The sequence below is a fragment of the Oncorhynchus masou genome, chromosome 29 (assembly GCF_036934945.1).
Source record: "Oncorhynchus masou masou isolate Uvic2021 chromosome 29, UVic_Omas_1.1, whole genome shotgun sequence".
NCBI classification, from domain to species: Eukaryota; Metazoa; Chordata; class Actinopteri; order Salmoniformes; family Salmonidae; genus Oncorhynchus; species Oncorhynchus masou.
Window position 1 is genome coordinate 60,467,789 of NC_088240.1, and position 26,652 is coordinate 60,494,440.

General features: G+C 43.9%; 1 protein-coding gene across 2 annotated transcripts; it reads left to right on the plus strand.

The window, feature by feature from the left end:
• The first annotated feature begins 1,066 nt into the window (after positions 1-1,066).
• Positions 1,067-26,348, plus strand: LOC135520143 (pleckstrin homology-like domain family B member 3). 2 transcript variants are annotated; one of them, XM_064945488.1, is made up of 16 exons: positions 1,067-1,822; positions 4,352-4,432; positions 11,844-11,992; positions 12,249-12,359; positions 12,672-12,809; positions 13,369-13,497; positions 14,681-14,863; positions 15,904-16,014; positions 17,517-17,618; positions 17,770-17,857; positions 18,438-18,603; positions 18,924-19,011; positions 20,117-20,269; positions 20,557-20,764; positions 24,448-24,533; positions 24,697-26,348. In XM_064945488.1, the coding sequence occupies exons 2-16, from the start codon at positions 4,372-4,374 to the stop codon at positions 24,829-24,831; spliced, it is 1,908 nt and encodes a 635-aa protein (XP_064801560.1). In that variant the 5' UTR covers positions 1,067-1,822; positions 4,352-4,371; the 3' UTR covers positions 24,832-26,348. The 2 variants fall into 2 exon arrangements, with proteins under 2 accessions (XP_064801560.1, XP_064801561.1); XM_064945489.1 differs by lacking the exon at positions 4,352-4,432.
• Positions 26,349-26,652: the final 304 nt, after the last annotated feature.

The following is a 26,652-nucleotide window of genomic DNA, read 5'->3' on the forward strand; positions in this document are numbered from 1 at the left end:
GCCATGGCCTTTTTGCATACCAGGAAAACCCAACTCCTATATTTGCATTTGAAATCACTGTGGGCCAAGTTTCCAATGCAAGAGTCCGAAACTCGTCATTGCCGTGCCTTTGTGTGCTTGTTTCTCTATCTACCACTGTATTTATCTGGTATCATCCTGTTATTCTCTCACCCTCTTTATATAGTACCATATTGTAATGTTCTGAACACATCACCATGATCGGCTTAGCCTTAGGATTCCACTTAGCTGTGTATCTAGCATAGTAGCATACTACATTAATGTTTGTCCCACGGCCCATTGACTAGCCTCTACCTGGGAGACAGGTTTGGGGAGATGGGAGTGTCTGGCTCTGACTCAACCATGTCTCTTCTTCTGAACCTGCCCGATCATTTCATAATAATGGTGTACTGTGAGCTCATACAGCTCAACGGTTCTATACCCTTCTGTATGTAAATATTTGAGGATGGTTACTTGAGCAGTTCATGCCTTTGATGCTGTGACAAAAGTGACAGCTTGGTTTGGACTGCATTGAAAGACACCTGAAAGACACCCACACCCATGTCACAGGTGACCTGTGACCTTTAGATGGACATATAGATGATGTATTCAAAGTGGAAAAAAAGAAAGAACTAGAAGTCTAAAGAAAAGATTACATTGTGTTGTTGTCACCTACATGTCCACAACACTTCATTTGCCAGCTGTCCGTCACTGCAGGAGACAAACAGAACATCCACATTGGGCAACTCTTCTCTCGTCTACTGACTGACAGACACACCTGCATTCATTGTTTGGAAATGCACAGGGTGTAACCAGTGTTGCCATCACACCTAAGCTATGTGTTATTGTTTTATTTTAAACTTTTTTTTAAAATATATAAGCAAAAACATACACAGACAAAAATAATTGGCACAATATTTCGCCTGTGGAAAAAAATGACCTATTCTTTGACTTTGTTGTGCGTTTTTTCAAGTCCGCAGCTGTTCTTTCACCCAGTCTTCACCCTGCCCCTTCCATCTGCTCTCGCTTTTACCCCTTTCACTCTTTCTTTGCCCACTCACGCACTACTACCCACCCTGACTGCAGGCATTCTCTCTCACCCTGTCCACATGCCCTTGTTTAGGGGAAGACTGAGGGAATAACCTATCAGCTCAGTGAGACAGAACTGTTAGGGGGGCAGGGGCCGATAAAGGACATTGGATATAGTAAAGAGAGTGGAGAGATTTACGTGGCAGCTATTGACGCTTTCCAATGGCCCTTGGCATTGACAGCGACACAAGACCACCCGCGTGTTGGCCGGGTGCCAAGCCAAACTGCTTTTGCGTTAGCCTATAGCGAGCCTATAACGAGGGCATTACAAAGTCATGTCGTCGCGGGAAATCCCAGAATAGAGTTCTCATTTCGGTGCGGAGCCCCCTCACAAATAGACCACAGAAACTGTATAGTCAGTTAGTGACGCGCCCAGTCGCGTTTTCACACTAACTTTGTGTTGGTCAGTGTGCCTCCTCACATGCATTCTATTTTACCTGTTGACGACGACTGCGATCTTTCATTTATCCTGGGATTGATTTGAAATGATTGAATCAAACCAGAGGGAGGAGAACAGACACCAAAGGTTTTCAGACGTTATATGACAGCAAACAGAAACTCTGAAAGTTCTCTGGATGTAGTGACTGAAAGCGAAAGTGCGCTCCCCGTCTAAACCCATCACTTCGTTATTTAGTCACTCTGTTTTTATGAGCGTCTATTTTATTCAAACTCAAGAACAGCAATACACATTCCCCACAACAAGAACGCTTTTGAGGAGAAAGCGGCGTATTCTCAGGTAAGGCATGAGCTATTTGTTTCTGTTCTGGGTCACTGTAGTTTGATACATTGAAACTGGTGAATGATCGCGATTTGATAACACTATGATTCTTATTATTTCCACAGTAGCTACCCACAGTGTTACTTATCTACAGAAAGTGGTCGTCTGTTTATAATTTGACATCATCCCTTCTCATGACACTAATGAAGTCAATTTGAACTTGACATAGCATGTAAATAAATGGAACACTTATGTTTACAGAAAGCCAGTAGGCTACTGTAGCCTACTTTCTAAACTATTTATATAAATAAAATATAGGTCTATGCCATTTATATAAATGGACTATATTAAATAATACAGCTATCATTAGTCTATTAGTTCACACTAAGCCAAAAAGCCAACTTTAAAAAAAACTATTTATGCAAATTGTGTACATACCATAACTTAAATAAAAACTTGGTTTATTTGTTTTTAAAATGTCAGAATGCATGGTTGTATGATGATCAACATCCAGATTCTCAAGATTCTATGACACCATTTGTATTTGATTACCCAATATTTGGGACTTTTGTGCATGAGCATAAGTAGTTAGATGGGCTAAAAAATGTCCTCAGGCCTCTAGCTTTTCAATGTGTCATTTTCATTCTGAAACGATGAGAGGACCATATCTGCTTCTAATTCAAACATGTTTTTCTTAATGTCCCAAACCTCCTTTCCCAGGGCATTGTTTTCCTCAGTTTATGTAAACTCACATTTGTTTACCAGACTCTTCTGATATCTGTTGTTTATCATTGTTTATCATTTCCATTGGCGCATAGTGTAAACAAAGGAGAGAGGGGGGGGGGGGGGGGTATAGGATGAAGCTGAAATAGGTGGAGAGAAAAGATTGCCTGGGAGGGTTGCCTTCAGGGGAGTCCAGAGCACATATCTATCTTCTGTCTTCAATCTCTCCTTGTTTATTTTTCTCGCACGCCCTCTTTTTGGCTGCACTTGTACGGACAGCTCTATAGCTGGGACCTAGCCTGTCATTAATGGGTCGTTATTTCGCTGACCTCAGAACGGAGAGATTTGCTCAGCCCACTGGAATCTCTGCCAATGTTGTTGAACTAGCATATATTCAAAGTCTGTGTAATTAGTGGTGTCTTCAAGCCATTCCAGTCAGTTTTGCAGTGTTGTAATGTGCATATGTCACATTTGCATGAATGATTCTATTCATGCAGTGGTATCATAGTGTGATAATCTACTTTATTGGAGAAACAATTAGGCCTATAGGGTAATTTACTTTCTAATTAATTTACAGGAAATACAATGAATCATCTTCCCTAACAATCAATGATCCTAGCTTGTATTTTAATCTTCAACCCTTTGGTCCCCTATAAACAAAAAACATTGTTTCTTCCCCAACAGAAGCCAGTTGGTCCAGCTACAGTATCATTCTAGGAGTCTAACAATAGCCCTATCTGCCCTCACACCTAGATTACAGTTAGTCATGATATCTCACCTCTCATCTGACAGACATACACCACATAGAGCTGTCCAGCCTTGGTTGTATTCATTAGGTACCAAACGGAAAAAAAACAGACTGAAATGGGGAGGGACCTCCTGGACTTATCCAATAAAAAACGCTCATGTTTAAAACGTGTCTGGGTGCCCTAATGAATATGACCCTCTCACCTGCTTTTCCTGCTCAGGCCCCTTTGTGATAATGACAGTTTCCTCTCTCAGCCCATAGCCCTCCATAGGCTTTGGTGGTATACAGGGGGACTATCTCAGTGGGCTCTGTCATACAGCTCAGACTGGTCATCAGGTATTCCTGGGAACCTGATGTGTCAAGACACAGTGGGGTGATGACAGCTTCCTGATAGCCCTCCATAGACTAACGAAGCATTGCTAAGTGGGCTCTGAGGTCAAACAGACTTGTATGGTCACTTCCTACTGGGCATACACTGGTTAAATCAACGTTGTTTCCACATAATTTCAATGAATTTACATTGATCCAACATGGAATAGATGTTGAATTGATGTCTGTGCCCAGTAGGTAGGTTCCAAAATGGCACCATATCCCCTATTTGACCAGGGAATAGGGTGTCATTTCTGATATACACAAATGTATCATGGCGCCCGGGAGGATGGCTGCCATTTTATTGGCTCTTAACTAACCGTGCTATTTTATTTTTTTCCGCATTGTTTATAAATTATTTTGTACATAATGTTGCTGCTACTGTCTCTTATGACTGAAAATTGACATCAGAACAGAGATTACTCACCTTGAATTGGACAAATCATTTTTCTTTAATGAGTCTGACGAGAGTGATTTACTCCAGACACCCAAACAGACCCTCATCCCCGTCATTCGCAGGAGAATAAGAGAGAGATCTTGCAGAAGGAGATCGGGTGCCTTGTGAGGATCAGGCGATGAGTGGCTAATATGCCTTGGCCATCCATACTATTAGCCAATGACAATCGCTGGGAAGTAATGGGACAAACTAAAAGCACGTATATCCTACCACCGGGACATTAAAAACTGTAATATCTTGTGTTTCACAGAGTTGTGGCTGAACGACGACATGAATAACATACAGCTGGCAGGTTATACACCCTATCGGCAGGATAGAACAGCAGCCTCTGGTAAGACAAGGGGTGGTGGTCTATGTATATTTGTAAACAACAGCTGGTGCACGATATCTAAGGAAGTCTTGAGGTTTTATTGGCCCGAGGTAGAGTATCTCATGATAAACTAGACCACGCTATCTACCTAGAGAGCTTTCATCTGTACTTTTCGTAGCTGTCTACATACAGTTGAAGTTGGAAGTTCACATACACTTAAGTTGGAGTCATTAAAACTCGTTTTTCAACCACTCCACAAATGTTAACTAACTATAGTTTTGGCAAGTTGGTTAGGACATCTACTTTGTTAATGAAACAAGTCATTTTTCCAACAATTGTTAACAGACAGATTATTTCACTTATAATTCACTCTATCACTATTCCAGTGGGTCAGAAGTTTACATACACTAACATGACTGTGCCTTTAAACAGCCTGAAAAATTCCAGAAAATTATGTCAAATGTCATAATTTGAGTCAATTGGAGGATGTGAAATGTCACATTTCATAATTTGAGTCAATTGGAGGTGTACCTGTGGCTGTATTTCAAGGCCTACCTTCAAACTCAGTGCCTCTTTGCTTGACATCATGGGAAAATTGAAAGAAATCAGCCAAGACCTCCGAAAGAATATTGTAGACCTCAAGTCTGTTTCATCCTTGGGAGCAATTTCCAAATGCCTGAAGGTACAATGTTCATCAGCTCAAACAATAGTACGCAAGTATAAACACCATGGGACCACACAGCTGTCATACCACTCAGGAAGAAGACGCGTTCTGTCTCCTAGAGATGAATGTACTTTGTTGCGAAAAGTGCAAATCAATCCAGAACTACAGCATAGGACCTTATGAAGATGCTGGAGGAAACAGGTACAAAAGTATCTATATCCACAGTAAAACGAGTCCTATATCGACATAACCTGAAAGGCCACTCAGCAAGGAAGAAGCCATTGCTCCAAAACCACCATAAAAAAGCCAGACTACGGTTTGCAACAGCACATGGGGACAAAGATTGTACTTTGTCCTCTGGTCTGATGAAACAAAAATATAACTGTTTGGCCATAATTATTGTTGTTTGGAGGAAAAAGGGGGAGGCTTGCAAGCCGAAGAACACCATCCCAACCGGGAAGCACGGGGGGTGGCAGCATGGAGGGACTGGTGCACTTCACAAAATAGATGTCATCATGAGGAAAGAAAATTATGTGGATATATTGAAGCAACATCTCAAGTAAAATCTTGGTCGCAAATGGGTCTTCCAAATGGACAATGACCCCAAGCATACTTCCAAAGATATGGCAAAACGGCTTAAGGGCAACAAAGTCAAGGTATTGGAGTGGCCATCACAATGCCCTAACCTCAATCCCATAAAATTTGTTGGCAGAACTGAAAAAGCATGTGTGAGCAAGGAGGCCTACAAACCTGAATCAGTTACACCATCTCTGTCAGGAGGAATGGGCCAAAATGCACCCAACTTATTGTGGGAAGCTTGTGGGAGGCTACCTGAAATGTTTGGCCCAAGTTAAACAATTTAAAGGCAATACTACCAAATACAGACAGACAAATGTTAAAGGCACAGTCCATACATTTGATTTTCACCCTGAAATGCTCTGGAGGACTAAGGGGGGGGGACGTGCTTGCTAGTGTACCCTTCTTTAAAAAAACAAAGAATAAGACAAATATGACCAAACATGTACAAAGAATATACTTATACTTATTGGTGTAAATATTTTTGTTTGTTTGTTTTTATACTTGGTCTGGCCACCAGGGACAGAGAGAGTGTGGACTGTCCCTTTAATTGAATGGCAGCCCCAGGTCAACCCCAAGCAGGGCAGTTGTTCTAGTGTTGTGTGAATAGCATGTTTCCCTGGTGCCCTTGCATTGAGCCCATAGTGAAAACAAACTCTCTGCATTCAGGCACGCCATAGTTAAGTATTTTGTTTCCTATGTTTGATGCGCAAAATAGCCTAGCTCTTGTCACTTGTTTTGATTGTGAATGTACAGTGCATATGGTTTTGAATAGGCTACACAATGCCTACCTTTTTTGGGGTAATTTCTCCATAAAATTCTATTGGGGAACTATGGTCATAGTCAGTGTGAGAGACAGGCACATGCCCTTTGCCCTTCCAGTCTTAGAAGTGTTTTGTAAAAAAAAAAATTGTTGTTCTGAATCCACTGCCTGCAAGTCGTTGTTCAAATATGTGTCATTTAATTACCCGTTAAGATGTTGCCGTCTATTGCTTTAATGTAACTAAATAATCAATCATTTTTCTTCTACTTTAATTTTAATTTAATTTATTTATAATCAAAGTCATAATTGCTCAGTGAGTCTGTGGTTGTGGTAAAAAAATAATTGGGGGGGGGTCCCCTTTTTTTAGTTTGCCCCCTAAAAAACGGTATGTGCACGGCCCGGTTGCGAGATATTATTGTAGCAGCACTGCTGTACTCTGCTGTCGCTGTGTTTGTCAAATGATTCTCCATGTTCACACAAAACGTTCCATGAACATTCCAACGCAAGACAATTGTCTTGGATCTTATGGTACCAAAATGGCCGCCATCAAATGATCAAACAGAGTTTGTTGAACTGTATATCTATGACTGTGGCTGCAGCCTGTCTTCTTCGGATATACAAGGCTGATAGGCCGACACATGAGCGTTGTCACACAGTAAGGGGGTTGATGATGATTCCGTCAGCTGAAGTTTAACTGGATCCAAACCTGACCTCAAGTGGTCAAGGGAGATAGAGGACATACACATGCACGCACGCACGCACACGCACACGCACACGCACACACACCAATCAATCAGTATCCTATGGCTGCTATGAGTAATTGCCCCTCAGCGATGAATAAGGTTGATTGAATTAAATCCCAGTCCTGTAATCCTGTCAACACAGGTGGGTCAAGAGTGAACAGACTTCCACTTCTTAAGATATGGATGCATATTACTACCTGCAGTGAGAGGTAGGAGGGACAGGTGTGAATGAACTCTGATTGTGTACTCTTTATCTCTTTCTCTAGTTCTGTGTGATTGGTAGTAAAGATTGTGGAATCTAAATATTGTGGAATCCTTGCTTCTGTTCGTGTATGATCGATCACTGTTTAGAGAGCGTGTATGTTCTTGGGTGTGTAATGTGTGTGTACTAGTTGTATGACGCCTCAACTGTTGCTGGTTATTGCTGAGTCGAGGGGAAAGATTAGCACTGCAGTGTGAGAGATTGAGTCCTCTGACCTCGGACTTGAGGGTAATGCATTGTGTCACCTCCGGATAGGACAGTAGTTGTATAACACACACTAGAGCTGGGGCCATAAACTGAAAATGATCCACACGACCATACTGACGATGCTGATATTGTTCATTAAGATAAGTAGCCTATACTAGAGAAATGTGAAGTTTGAAATGAAATACGTTTTGTTATTATGGGTGATTGTTAATGGGACACGTGATGGCTACAACCATCAAACTAGTAGCAGTAGTTTAAAGAGTAATACAAAAACAACTTGTGCACATTAATGTTATAAACGTATCAATCTATTTACCGGTATCGCATCAATTCAGGAAATTTAGAGCAACTTGATCGCCCAGCTTTAATACTCACTAACTCACTCACTCACTCCTTGGGACCGCCTCTGATTCTTCCACTCTCTTATCGCTCCTGCCACTCCTCTGCAATCAAGACCTATTTTCAGCACATTAACACACAAATGTTCAGGTTCCTCTTCCTCTCTATCATACCTTTCCCCTTAATTATGTCCCTTTCTACTCACTTTTTTCCATCCTTTTAAGTTAGTCTCTTTGTGCTCCCTCCCTCCCTCCCTCCCTCCCTCCCTCCCTCCCTCCCTCCCTCCCTCCCTCCCTCCCTCCCTCCCTCCCTCCCTCCCTCCCTCCCTCCCTCCCTCCCTCCCTCCCTCCCTCCCTCCCTCCCTCCCTCTCTTTTCTCTGTATTGTTGTCCACAGGCCCTGGTCAAAAGTAGGCAATATGGTGCCATTACAGCCTCAACCCTGGTGTGTTTGTTTAGCCTTTGTTTGTTGCTTTTGAATAACATCTGTGTTGACATGAAATAATGGACTTTACTCCTGCGTGACTCTCTCCAACACTACAGTCTCTCTTACTGTTGATAGTGTATCTCAACCGGATAATGCAAATGTACGTTTGGGTCATATGGATGTGAGTCAGTCTTGGTTTAAACAAAGATTTCTCCTCACCAGCATTCACTCTAATTTTGCCCTCTTCCCAAAGCACAACCTCCATGTGGTGTCCATTACATGTCATATCTGGAATGGAAGTAATAAAAACTTCACCATATGGAATTTGGCATACGGTATTACTTTGTCAAAAATGTATGTGTAATTATGGGTATTGATGAATGGTAGCCATCCTCTTCAACATGCATACACACACACACACACACACACACACACACACACACACACACACACACACACACACACACACACACACACACACACACACACACACACACACACACACACACACACACACACACACACACACACACACACACACACACACACACACACACACACACACACACACACACACACAATTAAAAACACAGTATATACATCATTCCTGCATGCAACCATGCACTATTCTTCTATAAACAACATAGTATTGTGTGTCCTGTGTACAGCTCTGTGAAGTTATATACCACACACTCGGACTGTTTCCCATCTCCTCACTGGAAATATGACACTGGCCTCTGACATTTTAGAACCGACTTCCTCCCCCCACTCGTCTCCTCTCCTCCTCCACTCTCTGTCCCTCTCTCGCTCCCTCCTCTGTCTGTCTCTGTGTCAGTGTGCCAGTCTGTGTTTGGAAGCCCTCACTCATATCATAGTTGTATATTTATCTCCATGCCTCCACTCATCCAGGCCCCATCGCCTAATAAGGAGAGAGAGAGAGAGAGAGAGAGAGAGAGAGAGAGAGAGAGAGAGAGAGAGAGAGAGAGAGAGAGTGTGTGTGTGTGTTCAGGGAGATGGAGAAGAGAGGGAAAAAGGATAGGGCGGGAAAGGTTTGGACAATGGGAATCCAGATTTTCCCACGTGTGTGTGAGTGTACTCGGTTGCTGCCTGTGAGTGTGTGCGCTCGGTTGTTACTTCATATTTGCTGCTATTTTACTACTGCTTACACTCGTATGAGCAAGTGACATGTAGACATTAAATAACCTAGTTATTGCTGACAATTCCCCATCCAAGACCTCAGCAGTGATGCATATCGTTCATAATGTGGCTTTGTGTTGTGTGGGAGCAGTGTATAGTACTATGTACAGTGTATAGTACTTCAAAGGTGAATCCCCTTGTTTCTATGTACAGTGGGGCAAAAAAGTATTTAGTCAGCCACCAATTGTGCAAGTTCCCCCACTTAAAAAGATGAGAGGCCTGTAATTTTCATCATATGTACACTTCCACTATGACAGACAAAATGAGAAAAAAAATCCAGAAAATCACATTGTAGGATTTTTAATGAATTTATTTGCAAATTATGGTGGAAAATAAGTATTTGGTCACCTACAAACAAGCAAGATTTCTGTCTCACACAGACCTGTAACTTCTTCGTTAAGAGGCTCCTCTGTCCTCCACTCGTTACCTGTATTAATGGCACCTGTTTGAACTTGTTATCAGTATAAAAGACATCTGTCCACAACCTCGCACAGTCACACTCCAAACTCCACTATGGCCAAGACCAAAGAGCTGTCAAAGGACACCAGAAACAAAATTGTAGACCTGCACCAGGCTGGGAAGACTGAATCTGCAATAGGTAAGCAGCTTGGTTTGAAGAAATCAACTGTGGGAGCAATTATTAGGAAATGGAAGACATACAAGACCACTGATAATCCCCTTTGATCTGGGGCTCCACGCAAGATCTCACCCCGTGTGGTCAAAATTATCACAAGAACGGTGAGCAAAAATCCCAGAACCACTCGGGGAGACCTAGTGAATGACCTGCAGAGAGCTGGGACCAAAGTAACAAAGCCTACCATCAGTAACACACTATGCCGCCAGGGACTCAAATCCTGCAGTGCCAGACGTGTCCCCCTGCTTAAGCCAGTACATGTCCAGGCCCATCTGAAGTTTGCTAGAGAGCATTTGGATGATCCAGAAGAAGATTGGGAGAATGTCAGATGAAACCAAAATATAACTTTTTGGGAAAAACTCAAATCGTCGTGTTTGGAGGACAAAGAATGCTGAGTTGCATCCAAAGAACACCATACTTACTGTGAAGCATGGGGGTGGAAACATCATGCTCTGGGGCTGTTTTTCTGCAAAGGGACCAGGACGACTGATCCGTGCAAAGGAAAGAATGAATTGGGCCATGTATCATGAGATTTTGAGTGAAAACCTCCTTCCATCAGCAAGGGCATTGAAGATGAAACGTGGCTGGGTCTTTCAGCATGACAATGATCCCAAACACACCACCCGGGCAACGAAGGAGTGGCTTCATAAGAAGCATTTCAAGGTCCTGGAGTGGCCTAGCCAGTCTCCAGATCTCAACCTCATAGAAAATCTTTGGAGGGAGTTGAAAGTCCATGTTGCCCAGCAACAGCCCCAAAACATCACTGCTCTGGAGGAGCTCCTCTGCATGGAGGAATGGGCCAAAATACCAGCAACAGTGTGTGAAAACCTTGAGAAGACTTACAGAAAGCGTTTGACCTCTGTCATTGCCAACAAAGGGTATATAACAAAGTATTGAGATAAACTTTTGTTATTGACCAAATACTTATTTTCCACCATAATTGGCAAATACATTCATAAAAAATCCTACAATGTGATTTTCTGGATTTTTTTTCTCATTTTGTCTGTCATGATGAAAATTACAGGCCTCTCTCATCTTTTTAAGTGGGAGAACTTGCACAATTGGTGGCTGACTAAATACTTTTTTGCCCCACTGTATATCTGTGTATGGTTAATGTAAGACCACATCATTGCACTGACTCAAATTTGTGTGCCATGCTTCTCCACAATGCACTTCCAAAGCTGGGAGGTGAATCGCCATTGTTTACTGTACAGTACCCTCTGGCCATACAGCAAAATCCTTGTGCTAACGGTCCTTGTCCTGAAATACAATGCCAAACCAACTTCTCACATCCTGCGTTCTCTCCTCTCTTTCACTATCGCATCTTCCAGGGTGTTTTCTCCAGTAACAACTTTTCTGGAAGTCAGGGGGATATTTTGCTTTAAAGTGCTTAGTGCTGCTGACACACTGGCTCATAGTGTTGTATAACTTCTGTGATCTGTCACCTGGTTAATTTAGCTCTTGTATTGCAGTGTATTGAATTGCCATTACATTCAGGGTCCTTGTGACGTTCCAACTCACATTTAAAATTGGCAAGGTAAGGGTGCTGTTCAAGGCTAAGGATCCCGGATCCTATACGGTATCACTCATCATCCCACCTTCCATCTCTTTCTATCCTACAGAAATGCCCCTCCACAATATGGACACCCCGAGGAGCCGATGGGAGCAGGGCTTGCGGCCGCCGTGGGTCGCACGATTGGCTGGAGGGCAAAGCCCCGCCTCTTCAGGGGTGGAGTCAGACACAGAGAGCAGCAGCACAGAGAGCGAGAGGGTAAGGAGGAGTGGGTCTCACGTTAACTAGCATCAGGCGGTTGGTTGTTTACACTGGTAATGTGGTCAGAGTCAGACGCTGCTAGCCAAAGCGACTCAACGTACACATCAGTGTATGTGTCCAACGCTGGAATTGAACCAGTAACTTTGGTGCCACAGTCATCGCACTCTAACCAACTGAGCCATCGGAATGGCTTTTTGATCCAGGTTGAATAGTCTCTTTTCAATCATCTGTGTGTCTCTTCTCTACCTCTCAGTCTCCAGCCAAACGTTTAGAGGCGCGGTCACCGAGGATCCTACCGTTGCCCTCCATGCTGCAACAGCGAATGACAGAGATTGACCAGCAGAGGGAGGAGCTAAAGATAGAGGTGAGACACTGATGGATTCGTGAATGAACAAGTTAAACCCTCAAGGGCCTGATTGTGTCTCATATTAAACCATTTCTATGGAGAGTGGTGGCTGTTCAGTAAATGTATCTGATGAAGTCTGATTCTGGAACTGTTCACAACAAACCAACTCCTTTTTTGTAATGTCTCCTTCAAAGGCATTCTTCATTGTGGGAGTAACATCTCTCTCTCTCTCTCTTTCTCTCTCTCTCTCTCTGTCTCTCTCTCTCTCTCTCTGTCTCTCTGTCTCTCTCTCTCTCTCTCTCTCTCTCTCTCTCCTGTCTGCCACTCCAGCTGCAGCTGGAGATAGCCCTGTTGGAGGGTGAGCTGCAGGAGGAGAGGAACGAGCTGCGCAAACACACTCTGTATCTACAGACACTGCAGGAGGAAGGCGGGCAGGAGGAGACACACAGACAGACGGACAGACAGAAGGTCAGTAGTGCTGTACACACAAGGAGCATAAGGAAAAAGACAGACAGACGCAGACAGACTGACGGATGGACGGTTAGCGGTGCACAGACAGACTGACGGATGGACGGTTAGCGGTGCACAGACAGACTGACGGATGGACGGTTAGCGGTGCACAGACAGACTGACGGATGGACGGTTAGCGGTGCACAGACAGACTGACGGATGGACGGTTAGCGGTGCACAGACAGAGCTCCATTCAATACCATCCAAAGCATCCTGTCTTCAGGCGGTATGTTTGAATCTCATGGTTTGGGACCGGAGAGTGATATGGCCTGTACATGAGTAGCTATAGTAGTGAGGTAGACACTGAGTCACTTCATGTGACACTATAGGCCTAAGCTATGTGATAGTGGAATGAGCTGACAAACAGATGGATCTTTATATAAAGGGATGACTGTTCCCTCTCTCATCCCTCATCCTCCTATTCTCTCTTTCTTTCTTTCTTTCTTTCTTTCTCTCTTTCTTTCTTTCTTTCTTTCTTTCTTTCTTTCTTTCTTTTTTTCTCTCTCTCTCTGTGTAGGAGCGAGCCAGTCTGGAGGTGGAGAGGGCCCGGATTGAGGAGCTGAGGAGTAGGTTGGAGAAGAAGGAGGCACTGCTCCCCAGTCAGCCAGAGGGCCAGAGAGAGCAGCTACTGATCCAACTACAACAGGTGATTTACTGATCCAGGAACAGTCCAATGACTGAGGTAGTATTCATTAAGGCACGCAATGTTTTAAAACGTTTTGCAAAACAAAAACAAAAAGAGCTTCTTAAAGTCCAGCTTGTCTCTACCTGTTTCAGGCCGTTTTCTTCAGTTCGGTACCTTATCAATAGTACCCAGCTAACTGATTTCATGCCTTGCCACTAGACCGCGTGTAAAAGAGAATGCACTGCGTCTTCTACCTGTTTGCCTGTCTAGATGTAGTTAGGGGTAGTTCACAGGTAGCCTAGCAGAGTGACATCACCCGCCCTGAAACCTGAAGTGAAGTCAACTTTGTGCAGTGGAGAGCTAGCTTTTGGTCTAGCCTCATATACAGTTGAATTCAGGTGCTAGTGACAGCATGGTTTCACACTGCCTCTGGTTAGAACTCATTTCACATCATGTGTTCTAATTCTAGCCTCTCTGGTCATTGTTATAAAGGATTGCATGTTCTTTCTTGTCGGCGGTACAAGTAATCCTTGTAGTACCTCTTCTACCTGATAGGTCAAAGTGTCATAGAGGTATCTGAGACAGACATGCAGGCAGGCAGACAAAGGGTTCGTTGTGCGTTTTGGCAGTGACACTGACATGGCGTGTCATTCTGATGACAGTGGATGTGTCCCACATGGCACCCTATTCCCTATATAGTGCACTACTTTTAACAAGAGCCCAATGGGGCCTGGTCAAAAGTAGTGTACTATATATAGAATAGGTTGGCCTTTGGGACACAAGCTTGAGAGCTACGACTTGGTTTAATGGTCTTGAATGGAGTGGTCCGACCAGTTGTTTTTTGGTTTAGTGTTCTAAGCCACAGGCTCTTTCTGTACTAATCAACAGCTTTCTTCCATGTTCTGTCTGTTCCTCTCCTTCTGCATCTTTCCTTCATCACTTTCTCTGCATCCCTCCATCACACTCTCTTTTTCCCTCCATCTCTCTCTCTCCCTCCATCCCGCTCTCTTTCTCTCTTCCCCTCTGTCCCTCTCTCTCTCTCTTCCCCTCTGTCCCTCTCTATCTCTCTTCCCCTCTGTCCCTCTCTCTCTCTATTCCCCTCTGTCCCTCTCTTTCTCTCTTCCCCTCTGTCCCTCTCTTTCTCTCTTCCCCTCTGTCCCTCTCTTTCTCTCTTCCCCTCTGTCCCTCTCTCTCTCTCTTCCAGGAGAAAGAGACGGTGGATGCAGCCGGCCGGGTGTTCGAGGACTGGGAATTCCGTGTCCTGGAGAGCGAGGCCGGAATAGAGGAGGAGGAGAGCGAAGGAAAGATGGAAGGGAAGGAGAGAGGGAACGAGGAAGAGAAGGAGAAGGAGATCTCATGCCAAAAGAATGCTGTTAACTCAGCGCAGGTAAGCCAGGGTCGACAAATAAGAAGACGACAACATTTCAGAGAATCTCACAGCTCCAAGCTGGTTCTACTAGTTTGGTTAGAAGCTTATCCCCCACCACAGACACTCTCTAAATGCCCCCCCAATGGTAGTCACTCTCTGTTTGGAAACTGCTCCTCACATGTAACCCCCCGCCCCCCAACCTCCTCTTCTTAAACTGAGACATGAGTGTGAACTCTCCCTTCTCCTCACACTCTACAGTATCACCCTCCACTGTCACATGACTGCACAAACAAGTTAGGCAATTGCATCAGAGGCCACTTTGGGAGGGAGGGAGGGAAAGTGGAGAAAGATGTATAGATGAAGGGAGAGCTCGTCAATTGAGGAAATGTATGAGGAAAGGACAGGGACTAGAAGTAGAGAATGGAGAGAGATGGTAAAAGGGGTATGGTGAGAGTGGTGGGGAGGGGTTGAAGGATAAAAGGAAGGATTGTATCGTGAGGGAGCGAGAAGATAGAAAGAGGATAAACTTAGGATATCATGTGATGAGGTGGAAAAGTGGAGAGAGAGAGAGAGAGAGAGAGAGAGAGAGAGAGAGATATGAAACAAGTAATAGTGATGAAAAGAGGGGAGGAGAGAGAGTGGGAGAGAGTTGATTCAGCTGCACTGTGGCCTTGCTTGGGTTGACAGCTCATCTCTATACCCCTCTCTCTCTTTATCTCCTCCTCTCTGACATATTAACTGTGCTGAGCTGACATCACTAATTCTTTATTCCCTGTCATCTCCCACTCATCTCCTCTCACGACTCCAATGGATGTTGTAAGGTGTGCCATTGAACACAGAGTAACTGACTATTGACATAAGTCGTGAGACATAACAGATAAGATGCTGTGCACATTTAACACGACAACTCTATAATGCTAACAACAACACCGTCTGGCTAACATGCCACTGGACATACAGAACATGAATGACAGGAGACAGAATGACGCGGCGTTTAATATTAAGTGTCTGACGTTTCATTTGTCGATTTCTTTTCTTTATTCATTGCTTTTCTTCAGGAGCGAGTCCAGCAGCTTGAGAAGCAGTTGAAGGAGATGGAGCGAGAGAAGGATAGAGAGATGAATGCCTTCAAGAAGGAGAGGAGAGAATTGCTCCACACCACTCAAAGGGTAATGAAGGGAACAGAGGCTGATGATCAACAAATGTCAGAACTTGAACTTAATTTATTGATTATTTGTCAGGGAAAGGATGATGATGTCGTATATTCCCGGTGGTTCAAGTATGATAAATATGATACATTCAATGATTGTCCCTGCTTGTGCCATCAAACCCCTGCAACTTATCCAGAACACTGCAGCCCGCCTAGTTTTCAACCTTCCCAAGTTCTCTCATGTCACCCTACTGGTCTACTGATAGCTACTTTATTGAGGAAAAAATGTACTTTCTATGCCTGTGATATGTGGTTGTACCACCTAGCTATCTTAAGATGAATGCACAAACTGCGTATGCTAAATGACTACAATGTAACATGTAAATTAAGTGCTTGGAAGCTAGATAAGAATGTCCGTTGTTGCCAGTGTTTTTATTCAATATTCATAATGGTTGTCTGAAGTGCCAAAGCGTGTGATTTGTCAACTCCCTGCTTGGACAGTGATATGGTTTGTTGTTGAACCAATGACATGCCTTTGATTAGAATTATGACAGGGGGAGTTGAAAAGGGGGAGGAGACTAGTTAGAGACAGGGAAAGAGCACAACTGAGCTTAGAGAGTGAGAGAGAGAGAGAGAGAGGCATGACTGAAGAAAGAGAGGGAGGGAGGGAAGAAACAGGGAAGAGAAAAGCAGAACAGGGGAGGGTGACTGTGAGGGAGAGAGAGAAGGGAATGAGTGAAGATAAGCTGAGAGAACTTAAGCGCGTCACTGCAACACCGGTAAGTGGAGAGACACGACAAATCAAATATGCATGCTTCAAGTGTCTGTAGATTGGGTTAATCAGAAATGGGATTTAATACAGGCTAAGTGTGTCAGTTAATAGTAGGACGAGAGAGGGAGTGTACAAGGGAGTGGCAGATGGGGGGGAAAGGAGGGACAGACAGTGTGTTTCTGTACAACTGTGTCTGAATACAATAAGACTTTGTATGACATGCTAGGGTAGTCATATGGGTAGGAGTCACTAATGAGAAGACATGGACCTGTTTTTGGCAGAGAGAAATTGATTTCATTGCTCGTCCAGACACGAGAGAGAGAGAGACTGAGACGGGTTAACAGAGAATGCACACCGCTTCCGAATTGCTTATGTGTCTGTGAGTCAGGGAGAAGGGGTGGGAGGGCAAACGAGATATAGTTAGAGGGAGATAATTTTTTAACTCATTACAGTGGTGCCTGAGAGCTGGCATGCGTTTTCCATTCTCAGTGAGTTGCAGAATGTCTTCTACTACCTGTTACACTCCTACTATGTCATTTCATGATGTGTCATGGCTAAATGTTGACACAACCGTCTTAGTGTGTCGTGTGGTCATCCAGGTCTTATGACTGACGGCCTGTCCTACCTAACTGACATGTCTAGGTCATTATAACAACAACATTCACTTGTCTATTTTTTCACTCTCCTCTTCACGGCTGAGTTTATGCCATAACCGGTTATATAACGGTCATACTCCCATCTCTTATCAGGTCTTGAAAGAGAAGAAGCCACTCGCTGATTGGTCCAACATCCCCAGCTCGGTCCCTTGCATGATGTCACTCTCGCCGCTGACCATTCACAAATCACCTCAGGTGTGTTGCCGGGCCGTTACCACTGACACGGGTCATGTTTTCCAGTTGTATGTGACACATACTGTACATAAACACTGATTTGATTCACTTGTTGTTTGACTCCCAGTAATGTACTGAAACACAAACTCACAGTGTTATTCCCTAACTTCAGGAACAAGCCAAAGAATCCGCCAGTTTACCCCGGAGACGGAGCTCGCACCGCAACAATAAGCTCGCCGATAGACCGGTCTCGGTGCAAGGTGAGCTATGATGGGTGTTTAATTATGAATTCCTTTGTGTTTTTTATTTGCTTTACCTCAGAGCATTTTTACATATCTGCTTTCTCTTTCTATTTGATCCTCTGTGTTTGTCTGTCTATTTGTTTAGTTCTACCACATCTCTCTCTCTCTCTTTCTCTCTCTCCATCTCTTTCTGCTTCTCTCTCTTTCTCTCACTCTGCCTTTTCAGTCTCTGCTAAGACGTGTCAGTAGCAGATGCAGCTGTGTGTTATTACCATGCCGTGAGCAGGATATAGCTGTATGAACTGGATGAGCCAGTGGGGCTACTAGTCTATGGCTGTTTAGAAATTCTGTTCTGTTTGTTTGCTCCGCTGCTGCCTATACCCCATTTCCACGATCTCTCTCTAACCCACTGTGTGTGTGTTTATGTGTGTGCGCTGTCATCCTCTCTCTCCCTCTATTTTCTCTCCTCTGCTCTCTCCATTCTCTCCCCTTTTCTCATGCTCTCCTTACCCTGTCTCTTATATAATATGTGCTATGTGTACTGTTTTTGTGTCCCTTCCTCTTTCTCTCTCTCTCTCTGTCTCCATCTCTTTCACAGGGCTGGTGAGAATGGTACCTGACAGTCCGAGCCCAGAGCGCTTCACTTCCCCTCTCCCCTCCCACCGGCACAGCAACGGGCACATCAACGGGCACAGACCTGGGCCCAGCAATGGCAGTGATCTCCTCACCCCCTGTAACAGTGCTAGTAGCTCCCGTGCTGCCAGGTCAGTGGAGGGGAAAAAACATCTAAAATCACAACGTTTAAAGGAACATGTTAGTGTGATTGTGAATAAGAGGAGGTATCTGATTGGCTGTCAGATGGGAAGAGATGAGTTGTCTGTGGAAGATTGATTGGGTGATTGGGTTAGCTTGGAGATGTAGTTGATGTGAGGTGGAGTGGGAGTTTTCTAGGTCTGTGTGAGTGAAATATAAATGCTGCTCTCAGTCTGTGTGTGCATGTGTCTGTATGCTTGTACGTCTGTGTCTCTGACGACAATAATGACAGTAAATCTGCTGACATATGTATTTTTCCTTCTCCCTCCAGCCCAAATCTGGGACTTTTGAACCTGGTGGAGATTGAGAGGAGACTGAGGGAGGCCAAAGCGGAGAGAGAGAGGCTTCTCAAAGAGAGGGTGAGTCACCACCATTAACATCCATAATCACTTCAGACACAGCTTTAGACGTGCCAGGTCATATTCATTAGGGCACACCGTAACACAACGTTTAAAAAAAAGTTTGTTGGCCTCCCGGGTGTCGCTGTGCCACCAGAGACTCTGGGTTCGAGCCCAGGCTCTGTCGCAGCCGGCCGCGACCGGGAGGTCCATGGGGCAACGCACAATTGGCCTAGCGTCGTCCGGGTTAGGGAGGTTTTGGCCGGTAGGGATGTCCTTGTCTCATCGCACACTAGCGACTCTTGTGGCGGGCTGGGCGCAGTGCACGCTAACCAGGTTGCCAGGTGCACAGTGTTTCCTCCGACGCATTGGTGCGGCTGGCTTCCGGGTTGGATGCGCTGTGTTAAGAAGCAGTGCGGCTTGGTTGGGTTGTGTTTTGGAGGACGTATGGCTTTCAACCTTCGTCTCTCCCGAGCCCGTACGGGAGTTGTAGTGATGAGACAAGATAGTAACTACTAAACAATTGGATACCACGGATACCACGAATGTTTCAGATTATGTTGTGCTCATTAGAATGGTGTCATTTTGGACTCACTTTTATTGTAAATAAGAATATAATATGTTTCTGAACACTTCTACATTAATGTGGATGCTACCATGATTACAGATCATCATGAATGAATTGTGAATTAATGATGAATGAGAAAGTTAGGTGCACAAGGATCATGCCCCCAAAACATGCCAACCTTTTAAGGGAATTTGTCCAAATACTTATGACACCTTCAAATGGGGGGACTAGATACATAAAGTGCTTTCATTTCTAAATGGTAAATTGTATGAAAATACCCTCAAATAAAAGGTGACATTCTGTCCAAAAATGCTGTAGTATAGAGACAAATTAAGTTTTAGCTTTACTGTCCAAATAAATACATAGTATGCCTCAGCCTAGATATTGTACTTCATCTTAATCCCTGTTGTCAATAAAAGTATGCCTCTTTCTAAAAAAGAAAAACTAATTGATGGTCTTTGAAGCGAGTCACCTTCTCCTCCAATATGATTGATAAGGACACAAGGAGATAGGATGCACAGAACGGATCATTGAGATGGAGCCTGTGTGTTGATCCAGGAGGAAAGGAGGCAGGAGGTGGTGGTGGAGGAGAGGAGGCAGAGAGAGCTGGAGGGCCGAGGAGCAGCAGAACCAGTAAAGTCCCAGAGCAGGCTAGTCCCTGACCCAGAGGAGAAGCCCAAAACCACCAGTCCTGTCCCCAGCTCCCCTGAGGTACGTCTTTCTGTCTGGCTGCTCTGTCTTTCTGTCTGGCTGTACTGTCTTTCTGTCTGGCTGTACTGTCTATCTGTCTGGTTGCTCTGGCTGTCTGTACTGTCTGTCTGTCTGTGTGCTCCATAGCGTTATACATCCTTTCTCCAACCTCTCCTTTTCCCCTGCTTATTGCTCTCTCAATCTGTCTTTCTTTCTGTCTCCTCCTCACTAACCAAGTGATGTTGACCTGTTTTATTTGACACGTCTATTGTGAAATGATATACATTAATACTCATTCTTCTTCTCAGCGCTCGCTACCTCTCTTCCTCTCTGCGAACTTTGACCTGCGGGCCCACGTGGAGTCGCTGGGTCACGGGGTGGCGGGGTGCATGGGCCTGCGTATGTCCCCGCGCCGCTGTGCCGGCTTCTTGACCAAGCGAGGGGGGCGGGTCAAGACCTGGAGGAGGAGGTGGTTCCTCTTCGATATGGACCACAGGCGGCTAGCCTACTACACAGGTGAGGGGGCTGAGAGAGAGAGACTGTGTGTGTGTTGGATGATGGTGTGTATAAGCCTAAATGCTAGGGCTGTTGCGGTGACCCTATTACCGCCACACCGGCAGTCATGAGTCATGACCGCAGTAAAATTCCACCTGACCGTTGAGTTACGGTAATCTCCTGTTATGCACTCTGGACATGCTTTGGTAGTACCCAGCTCGCTAATGACCATCAGGTCCTAACAGCCTGATACTCAGGGCTCTATTGTCCCTCTAACCACTCTGACATCATGGCAAATGCCATCGAAAATCACATCAAACACTTATCATCAAAACAGCATCATGCTTTTAAAACTAACCTCACTGTGATGATCAATTTGAAGAAGGAAGTTCAACAGCAGTTTGAAACAGTGTAAAACATGATCATTGTAGTTGTTCTTTCAAAACCTAACAAGGAAATGGACAGCTTTCTAAGGTGAGGATTAGTTCAAAACATCCATAGGCATATTATAGTTTATGCATCAATATCAAATCAATATCAAATCAAACTTTCTTTTTCACATGCGACAAATACAAATTGTGTAGACCTTACTGTGAAATGCTTACTTACAAGCCCGTAACCAACAGTGCAGTTCAAGAAAGAGTTAATAAAATATTTACCAAATTAACTAAAGTAAAAAATAATAAAAAGTAACACTATACAATAACAATAAGGAGGCTATATACAGGGTGTAACGGTACCAAGTCAATGTGCGGGGTTACAGGTTAGTCAAGGTAATTTGTACATGTAGGTAGGGGTGAAGTGATTATGCATATAGAATAAACAGCGAGTAGCAGCAGTGTAAAAAACAAATGGGGGGGGCTGTCAATGTAAATAATCCGGTGGCCATTTGGTTAATTGTTCAGCAGTTTTATGGCTTGGGGGTAGAAGCTGTTAAGGAGCCTTTTGGTCCTAGACTTGGTGCACCGGTACCGCCTGCCGTGCGGTAGCAGAGAAAACAGTCAATGACTTGATTGACTGGTGTCTTTGAAAAATGTTTGGTCTTTCCTCTGACAACGCCTAGTATATAGGTCCTAGATGGCAGGAAGCTTGGCCCCAGTGATGTACTGGGCAGTACGCACTACACTCTGTAGCGCCTTACGGCCAGATGCCGAGCAATTAACATACCAGGCAGTGATGCAACTGGTCAGGATCCTCTCGATGGTGCAGCTGTAGAACTTTTTGAGGATCTGGGGACCCATGCCAATTTTTTTCAGTCTCCTGAGGGGGGAAATATATTGCCGTGTCATCTTCACGACTGTCTTGGCGTGCTTTGACAATGTTAGTGATGTGGACACCAAGGAACTTGAGGCTCTCAACCCACTCCACTACAGCCCCGTTGATGAGAATGTGCTCTGTCCTCCTTTTCATGTAGTCCACGATCATCTCATTTGTCTTGATCACGTAGAGGGAGAGGTTGTTGCCCTGGCGGCCTTGTGAATATTGACTTGTTTTGTCTTACTCACATCAGATACGTAGAGCGTGATCACACAGTCGTCCGGAACAGCTGATGCTCTCATGCATGATTCAGTTTTACTTGCCTCGAAGCGAGTGTAGAAGTTATTTAGATCGTCTGGTAGGCTTGTGTCACTGGGCAGCCTGTGGCTGTGCTTCCCAACTAAAGTTGCAAAATAACTCTGAATCTAGCATAATATTGGACCTGTTTCGAAATGATCACTTTTACGCTCAACATGGCCACTTCATATGCCCACTCACTCTGGAATGGGAAAAATATTATTTCTATTTCATTCAGATAAGTTAAATTATATTCTTCTTGCTATTAAATCTTATAATATAAAATAATGGCATAAGACTTAGAAGCATATCTTGTCAGCTAAATAAACAAGCCTAAATCCCATGGCCCTCAAACTCAAGTCAGTGCCACTGCATTTTTCATTGTTCCCTTCAAATTGGGACTGATTTAGACCTGGGACACCAGGTGTGTGCAATTAATTATCAGGTAGAACAGAAAACCAGCAGGCTCCGGACCTCGTAGGATAAGAGTTGAGTATCCCTGGCCTATGACATTGAGCATAGCCAGATACAGTGCCTTGCGAAAGTATTCGGCCCCCTTGAACTTTGCGACCTTTTGCCACATTTCAGGCTTCAAACATAAAGATATAAAACGGTATTTTTTTGTGAAGAATCAACAACAAGTGGGACACAATCATGAAGTGGAACGACATTTATTGGATATTTAAAACTTTTTTAACAAAAAAAACTGAAAAATTGGGCGTGCAAAATTATTCAGCCCCCTTAGGTTAATACTTTGTAGCGCCACCTTTTGCTGCGATTACAGCTGTAAGTCGCTTGGGGTATGTCTCTATCAGTTTTGCACATCGAGAGACTGACATTTTTTCCCATTCCTCCTTGCAAAACAGCTCGAGTTCAGTGAGGTTGGATGGAGAGCATTTGTGAACAGCAGTTTTCAGTTCTTTCCACAGATTCTCGATTGGATTCAGGTCTGGACTTTGACTTGGCCATTCTAACACCTGGATATGTTTATTTTTCAACCATTCCATTGTAGATTTTGCTTTATGTTTTGGATCATTGTCTTGTTGGAAGACAAATCTCCGTCCCAGTCTCAGGTCTTTTGCAGACTCCATCAGGTTTTCTTCAAGAATAGTCCTGTATTTGGCTCCGTCCATCTTCCCATCAATTTTAACCATCTTCACTGTCCCTGCTGAAAAAACGCAGGCCCAAACCATGATGCTGCCACCACCATGTTTGACAGTGGGTATGGTGTGTTCAGGGTGATGGGCTGTGTTGCTTTTACGCCAACCATAACGTTTTGCATTGTTGCCAAAAAGTTCAATTTTGGTTTGATCTGACCAGAGCACCTTCTTCCACATGTTTGGTGTGTCTCCCAGGTGACTTGTGGCAAACTTTAAACAACACTTTTTATGGATATCTTTAAGAAATGGCTTTCTTCTTGCCACTCTTCCATAAAGGCCAGATTTGTGCAATATACGACTGATTGTTGTCCTATAGACAGAGTCTCCCACCTCAGCTGTAGATCTCTGCAGTTCATCCAGAGTGATCATGGGCCTCTTGGCTGCATCTCTGATCAGTCTTCTCCTTGTATGAGCTGAAAGTTTAGAGGGACGGCCAGGTCTTGGTAGATTTGCAGTGGTCTGATACTCCTTCCATTTCAATATTATCGCTTGCACAGTGCTCCTTGGGATGTTTAAAGCTTGGGAAATCTTTTTGTATCCAAATCCGGCTTTAAACTTCTTCACAACAGTATCTCGGACCTGCCTGGTGTGTTGCTTGTTCTTCATGAATGTGGCAAAAGGTCGCAAAGTTCAAGGGGGCCGAATACTTTCGCAAGGCACTGTAACCTATAGTAGGCCAACTCATATTCTGTTCTTCTGAAATGGATTTATTGTGATGGTGTATATTGAATTGATTTATTATAATCCTTTTTCAATGTAGATGTTGCAAAGGCCTCACATCAGCGGCTTGTATGCGTGGAGGCCTGGAGATGCTAAATGTGTTTATGTTAATTGCCGGTCAATTACTGTGAGACTGGCAGTCTTTTGCATGACAATAACCAGCTGACAAAATGTAATGACCACAGCCCTACTAAATGCCTATGTGATTTGTGTCTGTCTCTCTCTTTCTTTCTCTCGTTCTCCCTCAAATTGACTATTGTTTACCTTTAGACTGTGATGAGAGGAAGCTGAAGGGGGTGATCTACTTCCAGGCTATAGAGGAAGTCTACTATGACCACCTGCGCACAGCCACTTCAGTGAGTCCTCATATACAGTATTTTGTCACCATAGAGAGGGAACAATGTGCCCATGATATCACCACAACTGTTAAAGAGATGATCCATTCATGCATTCAATGTTTGAAACCAAATCCCAAGAATTATCGCTCTCCCACCATTCATCTCACTCTCTCTCTCTCAGTCTCCGCGGCCCAGCCTTACGTTCTGTGTGAAGACGTACGAGCGCCTCTTCTTCCTGGTGGCGCCCAGCGCCGAGGCCATGAGGATCTGGATGGACGTCATTGTCACAGCAACAGACGAGCACAGCCGCTACTGAACTTGGCACCTGTCCTGTGTCTGTCTGACCTACCCCTTGGACTGAACCTCCATTCACCTGGCTGACCTGGCTACAGTTTCAGCAGTTTACATTATGTGGGGAAAACTGCAATCTTCAACCTCCACCCTCCAATGCGTGTAGGACCCAGCAAGACTGCCATTTTGCTGCCTGAACTTTACGTCACATGAGTGGTGGAGGTGAGGAGTGATGAGCAGAACATAAAGTTCAGGAAAGCTCTTCCTGAAGGAACTGACATTTGATTCTGGATAGTTTCTTAGGAGCTTTGATGACATGGGACTCAGTGGGAGACTGTAACAGGTTCTGTGTGGAACAAGATCCTTTTTTTTACCATTATTTAACTAGGCAAGTCAGTTAAGAACAAATTCTTATTTTCAATGTGGGTTAACTGCCCACAGTGAGCAATGGGTTAACTGCCTTGTTCAGGGGCAGAATGACAGATTTGTACCTTGTCAGCTCGGGGATACCTTTCGGTTACTAGTCCAATGTTCTAACCACTAGGCTACCCTGCCGCCCCACATTTGGAGGAGGGACAAGGCCATGGGAATATAAAGAACAACCATTTGACATCTTAGAGTCAGTGCCAACCATGATATACTGACAGACAAACCTGATGTATTTTTATTAGTCTCAAATCAGGATTTAATGGTTGGTGTCTCTATAGCAGCTGTGTTTGAGCTCCCTCTTGTGGCCAGATTAAAGTATTGAAGTACTACAGCTTCTATTGAAATATACAGGTAACTGCCAAAATAATGGAAACACCAGCATAGTGTGTCTTAATCGGTCGTTGGGCCACCACGAGCAAGAACAGCTTCAATGCACCTTGGCATGGATTCTGCAATGGTCTGGAATTCTATTGGGGGGATGCGACACCATTCTTCCATAAGAAATAATTTAATTTAAAATAAATTTTGTGTTTTGTTTGATGGTGGAAAACGCTGTCTCAGGCACCGCTCCAGAATCTCTCATAAGTGTTCAATTGGCTTGAGATCTGGTGACTGAGTTGGCCACGGCATATGGCTTTACATCGTATCAATGCTCATCAAATCATTCAGTGACCCCTCGTGCCCTGTGGATGGGGGCATTGTCATCTTATGGTGGCATAGCCATGGGAGACAAAGTAATAGACAAAATTATGGCCAGCTCAGAATTTTTATACATGACCCTAAGCATGATGTGATATCAATTGTTTCATTAACTCAGGGACCACACCTGTGTGGAAGCACCTGCTTTCAACATACTTTGTATCCCTCATTAACTCAAGTGTTTCCATTCTTTTGGCAGTTACCTGTACATGTATGTCTGTATTGAACATTGGTATATTTATCATCTGTCAAAAGGGCTGTTCAGAGTCAATCAAAACACTGACCGATCGTTCAGTTCTTAAAATGGATTGTTGTCGTTTTTTTTACAATATCAACACAGAAATACTATATGCTTATAAATATGTATTATTAATATTGTCATTATTATTATGATCATTAAAGGTTTTTCATACACTTTTGGTGAAAACCTTCCCTTACTGATTTGCGTACTTCAATGTCTACTTGAAAACAACTTTTTAATTATGCTTTTTATTTTTATTATTTTAACTTTACTTTCCTGCCAGACAGCGATAGAGCTATACAAACTGGCACCCACAATTGTATATACAGTGGGGCAAAAAAGTATTTAGTCAGCCACCAATTGTTCAAGTTCTCCCACTTAAAAAGATGAGAGGCCTGTAATTTTCATCATAGGTACACTTCAACTATGACAGACAAAATTAGAAGAAAAGAAATCCAGAAAATCACCATGTAGGAT

What these genes read in the sequence shown, in the direction of transcription:
- LOC135520143 (XM_064945488.1), top strand. Translation starts at nt 4,372, where the DNA reads ATGAATAACATACAGCTGGCAGGTTATACACCCTATCGGCAGGATAGA. An exon ending in CCATTCACAAATCACCTCAG is followed by an intron (nt 17,619 to 17,769) that starts GTGTGTTGCCGG and finishes CCCTAACTTCAG; the next exon opens with GAACAAGCCAAAGAATCCGC. An exon ending in ACCTGCGCACAGCCACTTCA is followed by an intron (nt 24,534 to 24,696) that starts GTGAGTCCTCAT and finishes TCTCTCTCTCAG; the next exon opens with TCTCCGCGGCCCAGCCTTAC.